At 42.4% G+C, this 16,214-nt stretch overlaps 1 protein-coding gene across 1 annotated transcript; it reads right to left on the bottom strand.

Moving 5' to 3' along the window:
- Positions 1-4,901: 4,901 nt before the first annotated feature.
- On the bottom strand, positions 4,902-15,865 carry LOC130583889 (claspin-like; the record flags this gene model as incomplete). Its single annotated transcript, XM_057383527.1, has 21 exons — positions 4,902-6,203; positions 6,391-6,552; positions 6,740-6,822; positions 6,907-7,012; positions 7,310-7,437; positions 7,930-8,051; positions 8,138-8,302; positions 8,885-8,979; positions 9,289-9,376; positions 10,066-10,177; positions 10,366-10,592; positions 10,688-10,848; positions 11,430-11,635; positions 12,026-12,090; positions 12,259-12,461; positions 12,848-13,044; positions 13,434-13,625; positions 14,060-14,610; positions 15,115-15,223; positions 15,458-15,530; positions 15,761-15,865. Coding segments are annotated over 21 exons (3,264 nt in total), but the record flags the coding sequence as incomplete, so codon positions are not given.
- Positions 15,866-16,214: the final 349 nt, after the last annotated feature.

The raw sequence follows: 16,214 nt of genomic DNA, 5'->3' as shown, positions 1-16,214 counted from the left end.
CTTGGTGTCACCACTGTGTGGCAGGAAAGTGGCATCTGAGGGACAGCGCTGGCTCCTGTCCCCTCCTTGCCGAKCCACAGCAAAGTCCGGACGGGCTGATGAGGCACAGACCGAGTCTGGCCCCGGCCCTATTTTTAGGCCTGTGCAGATGGAGGGATGAAAGCGGAGGGGGAGGCAGGGCAGGAACGGGAATGAAAGACAAACAAACGCCAAGCAGATGTTGGGAGCAGGGCTCTTCCCCTCGCAGGATGTGTGCGTGGCTCCCGGCAACACCAGCTCAGCCAGCCCCGACCCTGAGCTGGGGGAGCACGGGGGGACTGGGGCAGAGCAGGGAGCAGTGTCCYCTTTGTCCCCTTCTGATTGTCCCCTGTGGCTGGGGATCACACTGACCCCCAGGGCAGGGGGACACCATYAGCCCCATGCCCTAAAGAGCACCCTGGTAAAATCCCCACACCCTCAAAAACGGCCCTGGTGAAATTTGTGAGAGGATTTTGCTGTAGGTTCCTCCATAGGAATTAAAAACACCCCGCAGCCACCATGGCACACTCTTGGGATGGAGCTATAGGGAGTGGATCCAATGCCTGGCTCTCCTGCAGCCCACCAGCATCACACTGGGGTCATCACCAGCACCACAATGGGGTTTGGTTTGGCATTTCCAGTTTCCATTCAAGCTGGAGAYTCCACCAGTGTCACTCAGAGCCTTTTAGCAGGAGCCACAGGCAAGACACGGCCAGGGGACAAATCCCCATTGTGGCCTCAGTGGGCCACAGAAATGTCCCATTCCACCACGGGGCCAGTCTGGAGTGGGACWGGGAAAAAGCCAGCCTGCGGGAGTGCAAGTCTCCAACAGCAAAAATCTATTTTCCTTAGAAAACAAAAAAAACTCTAAATAAATAGTTACAATTAGATACAGAAAAGCCAGTTCACAGAAAGCTGTGTCCATAAAAACACAAACAAAGAAACAAACAAACAAAAAAACCCCAAAAAAAACAAACAAAAAACCTCACAAAAAAACCTCACAAAAAAACCACCAAAAAAAAACCACCAAAAAACCAACCAAAAAACCCCAAACTTTACCCATTACTATACATTATATACAAATAAAAAAAAACTAATTGTTAATTTTAAAAATTCCTACTAAAGACAAAACTGATTTATAATCAACAACTTTGCATACAAAAAAAACCCTAAAACCAAATCTGTGTCTCAATCACCAACACCAGCCCAAGTAGCAGCACCTGGATTTCACATTCCCAGGCACGATTAGGCCACTKTTCGTGAGGAACTTGGGGGAGGGAGGAAAAGCCATTTTTTCTCTAATCTCTGGTTATTTGGGAAAGATTGAGGGTTTTAAAGTCCTCCTTCAGGCTCCATGCAGAGTAGGAAAGTGGAAACGCCACCTCTGGATCCTGAGCAGCTGGGAAAGGAGCATTAGAGCCTCGGTGTTAATTATTCTTCCTACAGCACGAGTGTCTAGAGTGTTTCTGGAATTTGGGCAGTGCAGGAAGATGCTCCAGGGCTGGCCTGTGTCCCCATCCTGCTGGGACATCAGGGCTGAGCCTGGCTTGGCACAGTGGCCACCATCAGCCAGGTGGATGCCCTGGGCTCTGTGCAGCAGAGGTGAGAGCTGAGATATCACACGTGGCTTTTAGGGTGCAGGGACACACATGAACACACCCCTCAGAGCCTGGTGCCACGTGCACAAACACCACCAAATATTGAAAATCAATGGKCCACTGGAAAGGAAGCAGCACAGAGCGTGTTGCATGAAAGCAGCCCCGAGGAGCAGAGAAAAATATTAGCTAAAAATAAAATTAATCTCTCGCAAAGCTGTGAGATTTGCTGATCGCCCTCCCCMCACACACACACCCTGCAATCTTTTATGTCATTTTCTTTAATTACAGCTGGTTTAGATCTCTGCAGCCTAGAGAAGCAGAGCTGGAGTCAGCCCTAAATTGGGCTCCTGGATGATACAAGAGAAAATAACAACCCCCAAGGACTGAACATCTGTCTGCTCAGCGCTGGGATTAATATTAATGACTGATAGTTCATACAGAATGAAACTTTTGCTTTACAGGTCACCCACTAAACCCTGCAGGGCTTGCAGGGCTGAGATCTGTGCCATGAGCTTGGCTGGACCTTGCACACCCAGGAGGGATGCAGGGAAGGTCCAGGTTCAGTTCTTGGAAGTACAGCAGCAGTCGAGGTGTCCAATTCATCGATTCACTATATTCCTTTTGTATTTCTCTATTTCTTGAATTATCTGCTCCCTTTCGCCATCCCTGCTGCTCTCCATCTCCTGTTTTTTTTTCCTCTTCCAACAAGATAACCCAAAGGAGAAGAAACAGACACCAAAACCGTCACCTGTTCTGCTCCCAAACCMAACTAAAAYATWTTTTTAGGCCCAAAAACCWGCCCCATCCMTCCCTGGGGAAGGGATGCACCAGTYAATGAGYGGGGTGAAAGCCAGGGAGGTAAATAATTGTGACATGGCTGCTCTGGAAGACACCCCCATGGCTGCCTGGGGGTCTTTTTGTCCTTTAACCCTCATAATGGGTCTGGGACAACTGATCAGAGGCCCAGGACAGATGAGGTGTGGTGAGTGCTCACCAAACCTGCCCCACGCTGCCTTTCATGTGTCCACTCCAACACRATTTTTCACATGTTGGAAATACAGATGATTTTAGCCTGGGTCCATCTGGTTTCCCAAATAACCTGTCTATTTGATAAATAACATAAATTAAATTAGACAAGACAAACAAATAGTTTTTTTTCTCTCCCCCTTTCAGTCTCTTGGCAAAAAAGGGAAAGAAAACATAATTCAGTGAGCGCCTTGAGCCCCGAGGAGCAGCGYGGCGGCGGGAGCTGGGATTATAAACGTGTCTGCAATGTCAACCTTTACCATGCACCCAGGGCTGCTCCTCCCTCTGCTTTTAAGATCTTTTTTAAAATTTCTCCATTGTCATTTGGGTTCCCAAAAGCTCATTGTCTCTGCAAACTCAGCGGGGAATGTTGTGTATGAGCAGCACTTCTCTTATCAAGGGTCCTGCAGTGCAGTCAAGGATCAGGAGCTGGGATCCCAAAGGTTTTATTCCTTCTTCTTGTTCCCTGTGGGAAAGGGAAACTGAGACACAGAGAGGTGGTGTTGTTAGGGTTGGATGAAAAGTTGGATGAAAATCCCARGCTGCAGCCACTTCTGCACCGAAGTCAAACCGAAATCAAAATCACAAAACAAAGTAAAAAAAAAACCAAAGTTAAACTAAAATCACCAATCTCAACCCTCAGCTGTAACAGCTCCAAGTGATCTCCAGGCACAGTTAGAGGGGAAAAGCAGGAAGAGAAGGGGAAGCAGCTCTTTCTTCAGCCCTGCCGACACCATTTCAGAATCGGTGAGGTTGGAAAACACTTCCAGGATCATTGAGCCCAGCCTCTGAGCAGCTCCTGCTCAAGCTGAGCCTGGGGCTGGATACAGGACCCCCATCCCCACCCCTCACCCCYGAGCCATTTTCTCCTTCCCAGCCCACTCTGGGCACTTCCAGCAGCAACGGGCAGGATTTTAATCCCCGTTAGCACAGCGGCCTCATGTCAGTACCAGGAGAAAGGGGCTGAATCAATACCTGAAAATGAGAAGGCAAAGCTGAGTTAATGTGCCAGACAGGAGCAGAGGGGAAAAATCAGAGCCAGGAGATGGATGGAGCAGGGCAGGGCTGGGAGCACAGGTGAGGGGCTGGCAGCAACTCTTCTATGGAAAGCCAACTCCTACAGAACCTTCCTASCACCACTCCCACTCCCTGGCATGGAATATGCTCCCAGGCAAGGAATTTTTGGGGTGCAATGCACAACTTCCAGCGGCAACTCACAAATCCTGAACTGCTGCAAAGTTGTTGTRGGGGAAGTGCAGCCAGAAACCATCCCATTCCGTGTATTTCAATTTATAAGCTTTTCAGGATCAACACTGKTTTTCTACCCTTGGCTCTGGAACAAGGAGAATGTATTTTAAAGAGAATATTCGACAGGGAAAGCAAAATAAAAGCCATAATTACGGCTAGTAGCATGTGCTGAGGAGAAGCCAGGAAACCACCAGGACTCAGCCAACCCTCTAAAGGTGCTCTTCCAGCCACCACTTTCTCATGCAAAAAAATGTAGCAATTATAGGCCTCTATAAATTTAATCCTTTGCAATGCCAGAGCATGGAAAACTGCAAGAATTTCCCCTGGAGTCAAGACACAGTTTAAGCTTTAATGATTTTGCCTTACCCCTGTGCCAGAGGAAGTACATGCTCTTGCTGCGCTCTAGTGGCAGAGTGGGAGCAATAGTCAGGGAAAATGCCCCAAATTTGGAGCTTGGAATGTTTTTACCCAATAAATCTGTGCTGAATGAGTACAACTTTCGTATCAGTGAAACACTGATAAAGAATTTAGTGGGTGTTCAGAAATCTTTTAGTTAACGGGGTCCTCCAAGAAAAGTCTGATAATGAATGAGGAAAGGTCATCCCACTTCCCTAAACCTCCCATCCTAAATCCAGGTAATTATTAGAATGGCTGCACTGAACTGAAATAGACACTTCTTAAGACATACAYAAAGGAAGTTTTGTCTAGGAACTAAAAAATCCAAAACTATTGATGTAGGAAAAAAGCGTTCTGCAGGCCAGGAATTTTYTGCAAACCCAAGTGGAAGATTTGAGGAGTTGAAAATTCGCACTCCAATAAACACAGGGGGTTGTTATTGTATTCCARTATTATTGCAGCTGTTCCTAGTGAAGGGCTGAGTTGTGGCTACAAAAAAAAAGGCAGCAGTGAAAAAATAAAAATACGTAGACAGAAATAAAAAATACTGGGAAAGAGCCCCAAGACGTATACAACTGAATGAAATCCTATAAATAATTCCAACTGCCCCTAAAATTAAAACCATGTTTTATTGTAAAGTTGCACTTCAATTAGTACCATAATTCTTTATAACATACTGTACAATAAAATATCTTACACACAGCACACCAGGCGTGTGCTGACGATGTTACAAAATTTACAGCTCAGACGGYGTTGGCACCTCAAGGATGTGACATCCAGTCCCAGAGATGTTTAGTCTTGGAGCAGGAGCCTGTGGCACCTTTATCTGCTCACCAACACGTTCAACATGCGATCAGAAACATCAGGAATGCTGGATACTCCAGCTCAAGTTTCTCTCACACTATTTAGAATAGTTAAGAATGACGGTTCCTTATTAATTCCGTCATCCTGGAGCAGCCCTTCYCTTCCTGGCTGCTCAGCAATGGATGGTTTCTCTTGGATGAGTGCAGCTTCCATAAAAATAACGGAATGGATGATTTAAAATAGCCTGAAGTTGGGCAAACCAAACCAACCCCAGCAACTCCCCCCACCAACACAAATAAACCCCCCCAAACCTCCTTTTCCTCTCCCACACGTTACTCACATTCTTCCCTCTCCACACACACACTCATCTGCAAGTTTAAGGACATCAACAGTAATAAAAACTTGGAAAGAAACCCTTCTCATTGCCTCAGAAGAGACTGGGACCTTTTCCATAAAGTAAACATTTCAAGGATAAATTAGAGTTTCTTAAAAGGTGATGCTTAATAAATGCTCAACATTAAAGGAAATAAGATACTGAAGGAAGTCACAGATAAAACTTTGTGTTGCAAGTGTAAACAAGTGTTCTGCCATGGSCACCACTTCTTCCTTCTCTCCCAGAGCTGTAGAAATCCCTCCATTTTTGTGCTTTCAGCTACCTGAGGCATTTCTGTATCACACTTGTCATGCCAATGGCATTTCCAGGTGTAATTGGTGCCTCTGCAGCCCCTGTGAGGAGAGCCCACAGCAATGGAAGTTTCCTTAATGCTTGGGAAAGACCAACTTAACATTTCATTCCAAACCAGCAATGGATTTTGTGCTCCCATTTGCCACAGAGGTCTGAGAAAAAAACAAAGCACAAAACCACTGCCTGGAAATCGTTGTAACTTGTGAAGGAGGTGGCAGCAATTTGTTTCCCTGCCTGGTGATTTCTGGCAGATTGGCAAAAGTTTTTGCAACTGGCAAAGAGGAGACACAACCTTTGGCCCCAAACAAAAATATTCAGCTCTCCAAGTACTGGAAAATGCTTCGGCTCTGACTGGTTTCTTCTGAGCTTTCGACCCTGGGCCTCTTTGCCACTGATGTTGTCACTGCAGAAGGACCTCTCTTCTTCACCTGAGGGGAGTCAAATATATTAGAATACACATCATGACCAAAAAAATGTTAAATTCTGAGTAATGAGAGAATTATTTGGTGTGAGAGCACATAGGGAATATTTAAGACAGCAGTGCTACAACTACTTGGCAGAGTTCAGTGCCTGTATATTCAAATAATCTCCACCACTGGCCACCCAAATCTTTACCTGAGGTTTTGATTTCTCCTTTGCCTCTTCACTCTTCTCTGGGGAAAGTGTATGAAAGACAAAATTCCTTGAATTTCGAGGGGCATTTGGATTAAGATCTGACATTGCTGCCAGTTTCTGAAGGACAGCTTTAGGCCTGTTCAAGAGTGACCCATTTTTTATCTAAAAGGCAAAGAAAAGCTTCATTAAACCACTCACAGGAACAAGACAGCTCTCTTAGTAAGTTACTCTGTAAAAAAATCTCCTCCCTACTCACATGTCACTACAACACAAACCAGGACAGCCCAGAATTCAGGGGCAGCTGACTTKGCTGTGCTGGGAAATGCCATTTTTGAGGATTGTTACCCACCTGGATGTCACTGGCAGGTCTGAAGGCTTCAAATGGGTTCCTGGGTAACAGAGTTGGCTCTTGTGCCACCACTGCTGGGTTGGCTGCAAAGACATGGGGGAAAAGATCAGTTTTTGAACCCTTTCTCTCTCTTATTTCCTTGTCACTTCAATAAAAATCAAGCTCACCTTTCTTCTGCAGGGACTTGACAGTCACTTTTTTTGCCAGTTTCATGAATTCGCTGTCTGCAGCAATTTCTTCCTCTTCCTCYTCYTGCTCTTTATTTTTTTCCTTCTGTAGCAGAGAGAAGACACTTCGTAAAATTGAAAGAATTCATGTTAAAAATGGACACTTCTTTCAGTATTTTAAGTAGAGCAATTTTCTTTATGTAAACCATWATTTATCTACTTTCTCCTGTAAGARGTTGTTGCWATTTCTCGGATGYCTTATMATCCTTGTTCTATTACTGAACAGCATCATGTTCAGCTGAGAAATCTGAYCTAATACTGAAATTTAACTTGAGAAATAAACAATTTCACAACCAGCAATGGAACAGAGACTGAGCAAGCCTTTCTGGCAGCTCACCAGTACCTGCTCACGGAGCCACTGCTCTCGCTCAAACCTCTCCTTCCTCCACTTCACTTCTGTATCATCAAACTCTTCATTCTCCTCATCGTTATCTGAATCTCTCTGAAACAGGTCCATCTGTGAAGCAAAATCTGGGCAACAGAACAAGACAGTTAGCTATCAATTTTGAAAATGTAGGCTGGTAAAAAACAACAAAAAAACCCAAACCCAAAAACCAATCAGACAAAGCAAAAAAAAAAAAAACCTAAGCAAACTAAAACATCCAGAATCATCCTCCCCCTAGTTTGTTCCTGAGTATTTTATTTAGGACCATTAAGGACTGAATGCTATTTCCCACACACACACTGTGTTTCCAATCTTTCCCCTCCTTTATTAACTGGATCATAGATCACCTATGTTTTTCCATCTAAAAAATTAATTACTGAGTGTTATTTCTCACACACACAAGCTCTGTTTCCAATCTTTCCCTGGTTCCAATCTTTCCCCCCAATTTTTTAACTCTGCATCATAGGTCACCTATGTTTTTCCATCTAAAAAATTAATTACTGAGTGTTATTTCTTACACACAAACACTCTGTTTCCAATCTTTCCCCTCCCTCTATTAACTCTGGATCATAGATCACCTATGTTTTTCCATCTGAACCTCCTGGTCCTGCCAGGGCCATCGTTGTGCAGGTCCCCATCCAGCAGGTACCGCTCCTGGTACAGGCGCAGCTGGCGTTTGTCATCATCCAACATCGCCTTCCTGGCAGCACAGAAAACAGGTTAGGCCAAGTTATCCCCCAGAGCCAGGCCTAAAAAACACAAATATTTACTGATAGTGTCACTGACATGTGGAATTTCTGTATTTGGTTTCCTAATTCCACGTCATTTGGGAGCTCCTCATCAATAATCTCTTCTTCGTATTCGTTCAGGTCTTCGCTGTCGTACTCATCCTCACTGCCCACATCACTCCCCGACAGCTCTGCCTCATCTTCCATGAAATCCTGCAGTTTTCTATGAAAATAAGTTGAAAAAGTTCAGTCTGGAAGCAAAACAGGCATCAGATAAATCTTCAGAAAGCAAGATTCATCTTTTAATATAAAATTAACCCATTTCCTAAGGATGTATCGTAACTCCTCAAGTAATTTTTGGAAGGACCAAGCCTTGAGTTCTTGCACATTTACAGACACAGCCTGACACCATGTACCACCCCAAATCATTGTCATCCACCAGATTCCTTGCCAAAGATGCTGGCAATAACTGTAATTTCTGTGTTTTACTTGCTAGAACAATTAAAATCTTAAGACATGAAGAATGACAACAATATTCTTGCATCCCTTTTTTTGGTAAAAAAAAAAGGTTGCACTGCTTTTTGATTTCCATCTATAATGAAAATTATAGATTCATCTATAACCCACAAGCAATACAATTAAACTTATGCAACGTGACACCACCAAAATAAAAAAACAGAGACATATGAAAAACCAAACCATTTAAACATCAGCTACTAATGCTGGAGAGGGAATAATTCCAAACTAAATTTCCAGTGCTATCAATATTCTATTCTCTCTGCTAATTAGGATTTTTAAAAATTACAGTTTTTTCTTTGAGCCTGGTCTACGTCTCAGCAGTTTTTCCTCTTCATCACTTATTTCTGCTTCTTCAGCAGCACTATCTTCACCTTTTTCATCCTGTCAAAGAGAAAGTTTTCAGAAATAAAGAATTTCTGAGAGTGGGTTGCTTTGTAACAACAGATTGGTCTGTTTTTCAATTAACAACACACTAAACCACCAGGCATTATTTCAGAGGATTTGCATTTTTCACTGTGTTATTACATGAAGAAGACCTTTTAAGTGATCCAAAGTTTGCTCTGAAAAATGTTTCAGTAGCTTGTTATGGAAGTTGTGGTACTTTGCATTGGTAGATATATTAAAAACCTAGGAAGATAAATGGAATTATCCCATTTTATCCAGCAGCTGCCTGGCTCCATCAGTTCACACCTCTTCACTTGCAAGGGCCTCATCATCTGTTAAAAGCTGAAAACCACCAAGTTCTTCTTGTTCCTCCTCCTCTTCCTCTTCCTCTTCCCTGGGGAAAATATAAATGGGAGAAAGGCATTTTCATTTTACCTCCAGTAAATCAAGGCAAAAATCCAACACCCACATCAGCTGCTCTCAGGCAATTCCCCATGAGTGCTCAGAGCTACAATCTCCCAGTAGCATTTAGCTCCAAATGCCCAAATCCCCATCAGTGTTAATGTTTTAAGATCTCAGGTCTCCACTTGCAGAAACCATGGGATAAGTACCAATTTCCAATTTTTTTCCCACTCTCAAATTCCTCTCAGATCCCCCTAACATTCCTACTTGTTAAGCCTTATTATCCTTTTGTCACGCAGCCATACACTTTTCAATTTAGTCAATAAAAAACTCCAAATATCCCACTTTACACTTGGTTACTGCAGTTTGGCAACAGCCCAGAACAGACTCTGAAAGTCCCACTTTTCATCATCTTTTCTCAGTTTAATGGAAGTTCCTCATTGTTTCTTTCACTATCAGTGAAAGACAAAGAATTTCCCTTCACAGTAGCCATGGGAAACAATTTATGCTGCCAATTAGAGAGTACTTGCTGAGCAATTTGCAATATTCTTCCCCTTCACCTCCAAAACAAAGCACACTTTTATAGACAGCAAATTGATGCCAAACAAGAAAACACTTTGAGAGTGAAAGGAGACAACCACCAAAATAAACTTTTGTATATTTTAGGAAAGCAGTGCTAACCTGTCTGTGGGAAAGGAGCCTGAACAGAGCTCCAAAGCCTCTGCCATTGGATCTTCCATGTCACTGTCTTTTTCTGCTTTGGAAGACACTGAAGAGGCCCATGTTGGAGAACCTGCTACAGAAAGCAATAAGATGACAACTTATTTCTGCTTTTAAAGTGACAGAGAATATCCTAAAAACAACATTGTGCATGTTCCCAACAAAGACAAAATTCTATACATAGCATCAGTGCCTAGACCTGAAGCAAAAAATTTCTAAATCAAGTAACCAGAAAAGCTGGAAAAAGAATTCAAGACATACTCTGAGACACAAATTTTCCTGAGCAAAGATTGAGCAGCTCCTCCATGTTCTGCTTTTTGGCACTGCTGGTGTTTGGCACGTGCTCAGCTTGGCTGTTGAACTGTCCAGAACACAGATCCAGTAACTCATCCATGTTGGCATCCATGGCATTCTCATCCATGCTAGCCAGTGGTAGCTGATGCTTTGAGGACTGGTATTTATTCCTGTGGTGTCCAACATTCAAGAACCTGAAAGAAAAGCTGCAGTTAAAAAAATTTGCTGTTCTGCACATCCTGTTTCTGTTAACAGGCACAAAACACCATCCTTTACACCCATCACTCACCCATCTGCATCAAGCAGCTGGCTCTGAGTGTCATCTTCCAGGGAAAATTGAAACCTTGACTCCCCAGCCCCTGGAAACAAACTTTTGGGCTCAGGAGAGGCATTATATAGGTCCTGGGAATCTTCTATGGGAAGAGAAGGCTCAGAGGTCTTTCCTGAGCTCTAGTTAAGGGAAGATAAAAATAAAACAGATGTTTAGCAAGACTAAATTCAAATGCAGGAGGCACTGGAACAGRCTTCCCAGARAAACTGTGGYTGCCCYATCCCTGAAAGTGCTCAAGGCCATACTGGACGGGGTTTGGGGCAAGCTGGGATAGGGGAAGGTGTCCCTGCCATGGCAGGGGTTGGGATGAGGTGATTTTGGAGGTTCCTTTCAACCCAAATCATGCAGCAGTCAAGTTATGTCCATGCTGCTCCAATAAACCACARGAAYTCACTGATATCAGAAGTTGTGTAGTCTATGTAGGCATTCTTAAAAACCATATTTATGAAGCACATATTTTTGATACAAATGCCAGATTATAGCATCTTTTCTTGGGTACTTTAGAATACAAGTTTTACAACGTAATTTTTATCCATTACAATGTGGACACAAACTCCAGAGACAGTTTGCTCTTCTGAAATCTTACTCGTATCAAAGCATTTGTCTGTTTTTTTCTGACAGCTCTGACCATCAGGATAAAATACATTTATTCACTACCCAGTGTGTTGATATAGGACAGGAGCAGGGCTGAGAATCTCACCTTGGAAGCAGAGCTGATAAAGCTTGTTCTGAAGAAACCTGGGGAGGGTGACCTGAACCCTCCTGCTGCAGGTAAGAAGCTCCCTCCCCGTGAGGCCTGTTTGTTACAGGGCTGGTAGGATGGAATCATGGAGCCAATGAACTCAAAGCTGCTGTTGTGGCTGTTCTCCTTTGCCAGTGTTGGTAGAGAAAATGAATCATCATCCTCTGGAAAAAAAAATAGTGTTTAACTTTTTGTTTGTCTGTGATCCAATAAAACCTCAATATAATATCTTGCAACACTGGCAGCTGGCTAAAAATTCATTTTGTCATCATGCTGGATTTCTTTCCTCTCACAGGATGCATATTATGCTTTTTACTGAATTTCATCTTACAGATTTCTGACATTTCATATTTCTTCCAGTATTATTTTGAACTTTATTATCCTCTAGTTTTTTTCAAGCCCTTCCATTTTTTTCATCACGCTGAACTTTTATAATCACACTCTCTAACTATACCAGTGATGAAGTAACAGAAATACTGAATACCAGTCTCAAACAGAAACTCATACATGCACCAAGTAAGACAAGAATATCTAGGACAATAATTCTACTTTACCTAACTTGGTAGGTCCTTTGTCTGCAGTTTCTTCCATTTCCAGTTTCTCATCAGGAAGAGAATATCTGCAATTCATTAAATAAAAAACACTTGCTAATAAATTCAGGATGAATTGCAAAAAAACCAAGGTAACACAAAAATACTTACAAAAGGCACTTTAAATAAAAACACCTAAATGTGCTGATCAAATTTAAAATTGCTCAGTCACCATTTTTAAGGCTTGGGTTATTTACCCCATTTTTGAGGAGCTGTCCTTAAAAAGTATCAATGTAGACTCTGTTGAAGGATTTTTTAGAACAGAATCACAGTGCCCAGGTTTCTCCAGCTTTTCTCCATCAATTGATTCTTTGTCGGTTTCTTTATCACCATCTTCAACATGTTTCTCTTCTGCATCTTCATTATCTTCCTCTGCTTCATCAAGCAGAAATTCTGAATTCTAAAAAACATCCCCAAACACATAACATACGATAATTATTACCATGGCAAACCCTATCCCACGTTACCTGTTAGGCCCTGCCAGCAATGAGCCAAGGATTTATAAAAAGGGAAAGGGGCATCAGAATCTTTTATACACTTATATGTACAATACATTTGTATGTATTATATGTGGGTTTAATGATGCTAGAGAAATAAAGAAAATACTAATAAATTCCAAGTTAGACAACCCAAACCCTGAACATGCCAATTAGAGCAATTTTTTAGCCTCTAGGAAGGATTCTTAGCAATTTCCCTAATAAATACTGCACAAAAGTCACATTCCCCTGGGGAGACAAAGCAGAATGGAGAAGCTGACAAGGTTATGGAAAAATGTTGCATACAGACCTCGTGATCACCTTCTTCTTCTTCTTCCTCCTCCTCGGATTCGTCTGTCATCTCTTCCTCCTCCTCCTCTTCCTCCTCTTCCTCCAGCATCTCCTCATTGTCCAGTTTGAACAGCGCTTGCCGCTTCTGGCGCTCCTCGCTCCTGCGGAGCTTCATGGCCTCCTGGAGCTTGGCTTTCAGGGCTTGGAGCTTTTCACCTGCACAGGAAAAGATTCAAGCAAAGGTTTTGCTTGGAAGGGACATTAAAGTTTACCCAATCCCACCACTGCTATGGGCAGGGACACCTTCCCCTATCACAGKTTGCTCCAAAMCACGTCCAACCYRGCCTTGGACACTTCCAGGGATGGGRCAGCCACAACTTCTYATGGAAGTATGAAAAATCCAAGCATCAGTCAYAGAGATCAAGGCTGTCCTACACACACCACTGCTATTTCAGTGATCTACCAAGATTTCATTATTAAAACAGGGCTATCGATTAGCGGGAACAAACAGTAATCTCACAGACGAAAATCCCATCACCTGTAAGGAAAATAGAGACCAAACCGTTTTCCAGTTAAATCCTCATCTCTCCTTCTCCCCCACCAACCTGGTTTTGTGTGGACAGTTTCCTCCAGGCTCTCTGCAGCCAAAACTGCTGGCACCACATCTGCTCTCAGCTCCTCCTTCCCATCAGATGTTGTTTCTTTACGGATAATGTTCATGTTTATGGCCCGTTCTGCTTTGGATTTTGACGTCTGGAGAGTGTGCTTCAAGAAACGTGCTTTCAGGGCTTCTAGCTCTTTAAATACATATTAATTTAATTAATGTAGCAGCATGTAAAAGCATTGATTGTTAGAAGTTGTAGCAAGAGTAGGTCTTGAGCTTTTATTGCTCCCAAAGGTAGTTTAAAAGCTAAATCTTTCATACTAAAATATTTGCAAAGCTTTTCTATTTGACTAATAATAAACCACTACAGAATATGTTTGCTGTAGTTTGTATTTAATTGATATTAGCTGATATAAACTTAGCATACCACTGACTATCATTTATCCACAAGATCTCAATTCTCTTCCAGTCCAACCTCCCAGCCACCAGGCAATTCTAAATTTCTGTTAACATGTCTCAAAGAATCCACACAAGTGAATGTACCTGACAGTTCTATTACCTAAATATTTCTCAGATTTTCCAGCTAAGCTCAGATCAACACTGCTTAAGACTACACACAAGTGATACCTTTATTTGGTTCAGCTTCATCAAGGGTAATGAAGGATTCATTGTCAGAGCAGATTCTTGGCTTGATGGACACATCTATTCCCAGTTCACGAAGTTTATCCAGCTTGGATTTCCTCACTTTTTCAGGCTGTGCCACCAGTCCAGGCCCCACTTGTTGACTGCTTGTTTCACTCTGTATGTCTGGCTGTGTTTCCCCTCCTTGCACGAGGGCATCACCAGGTGCTGGAGGAATTTCACTCTCTTTATGCTCATCACAGTCAGTGCTCAGGCAATGGGAGGGTGGCTGTTCCTCTGTGTTACCATCAGTTGTTACAGTCCCTGTGACTGTAGCATGAGAATCCTCCTGGTCCTGCCTGGGCTGCTCAGCACAGTCCTCTGGCAAGTTCTTCCCTACTTCTTCAGTCACAGCAGCATCAACATCTTTGGCAAGGTTCATTTCTGGTTCAGCAGCTGCTGATTGATCACTTTTCACTGGCCCATCTTTGCAATCCTTGCTCAAGTTTCCAGTGGCTGCAGATTCTTCATTTAGAGGTAGCTGGTATTTAGAGGACCTAACAAAAGCAGAAAAAAATATATCACCTATGGCTAGTGTGAAAGGGAGATGAGGTTGAGAAGAATTATTGTCATTAATGTGTAGGAGGACATGAAGGACAAAAATCTGGAAAACTTCATCGTGAAAACTTAAGGAAGTGCAAAAGTATTTACAGTATCAGAGTATGAAATTCCTAAGGGATTTTGTGACTACTGTAGCTTCAGTATTTTACCACACATTACTCAGAGAAGAAACAATCCAAGAAAAATGCTGGGGTCCAGCCTAAATACCATTAAAGTAACTCTGCATCAGCAAATTMYTTCATCTGAGTTACTCCTGGCCCTGATCACAACAATACAACTGTGCCAGGGTGCAGCATTGCCTTATGTTAGCAATGACAATCTCCTAATTTCCTACTTCTACGGAATTAAAGGAGTCTAAGAAAGTCTGGTTATCCTCAAAACAAAATTAAGAGATACTAAAGTTTATGAAAAAATTGTATGAGGAAGGTTGAAGTCCTTACTTTAGCAGGGCCATGGCATTTCCTTGACATGCTGGTCGAGGTCTGCGCTTGAAGAAGTCGTGAACAGTTTTGGCCTCAGGCACATGATATGGGAGAGACACTGATGATTCTGCCAGAGAAAGATGGTGAGAGAAAATTTAAAACATCATCTGAGCCCTGTATTTGATAACAATTATCTTTATTTTCATTAGTTACAAAATACCTTTAACAGGTCCTTCAATAAAAATGAATAAGTCGTGGTAGATCAAAGAAAGCTGTAACCTTTTCAGTAAATTCCTTCCATTTCTCCCCTGAATTTCTGAATAGTTTATACCCCTCTACACACAAAAAACTTAAGTTATACCTCTAATGAGTCGTTGGGTCTCACTATGTAGCTGTTTAATGGCTTCTTTACTTAATCTTGCTGCTTTACGCTCCTTAAGGGAAGAAAAGAAAGGTTTCTGAAAGCAGCAAACAAAACATGGGGCTCTCACTCTACTTCTTAAATAGCTTATTTTTCCCTTTCAAACAGAAAGAAGTCAAAACAAAGCATGCATTAAAAAAAAAATTAAAATACCAAATCAGCAAAACTATTGGACACTGCACACAAAATCATTTTAGTCATGACAAAAAATAATATAGAGTTTTAAAAAGAAAAAAACTTCACCTTCCTTTTTGGCTCCTTTAATACAGGCTCCTCATTCTCCTCATCAAATACATGTTTGTAGCCTTCACCCTCAGGAAAATGTTCTTTGTTCTGTGGGGCATAAAAAGAAATTTAACAATTTCTCTCCATACACTGGCACTATCAAGGGCAAACACATCAAAAAAAAGTGTACAGAACCACCACTGGTCAGCAAAGCCAGCAAGTAAATCACCATAAATCACCACAAACCCCACACAAGGGCAGATTTCCAAAGTTCCTTCTCTTGCATTACCTTTTTAACTTGCCAGGAGAACATCCCTCCATCTTTAGAAACAAAAACCAGAAGGCTCTTCTCTGCCACAGCACTACAATTCCATCATGGTCAAAGAGTTTTAGAACCTGTTCAGCTACAAATTCCCACTAAATCCAGTAATTTGGGTTGCAAGAGACCTTAAAGATCATTCAGTCCCACCCC

The sequence above is a fragment of the Malurus melanocephalus genome, unplaced genomic scaffold (assembly GCF_030028575.1).
Source record: "Malurus melanocephalus ecotype Western Australia unplaced genomic scaffold, MMel_1.1 scaffold_638, whole genome shotgun sequence".
NCBI classification, from domain to species: domain Eukaryota; kingdom Metazoa; phylum Chordata; class Aves; order Passeriformes; family Maluridae; genus Malurus; species Malurus melanocephalus.
This window is presented reverse-complemented; position numbering and strand designations above follow the sequence as displayed.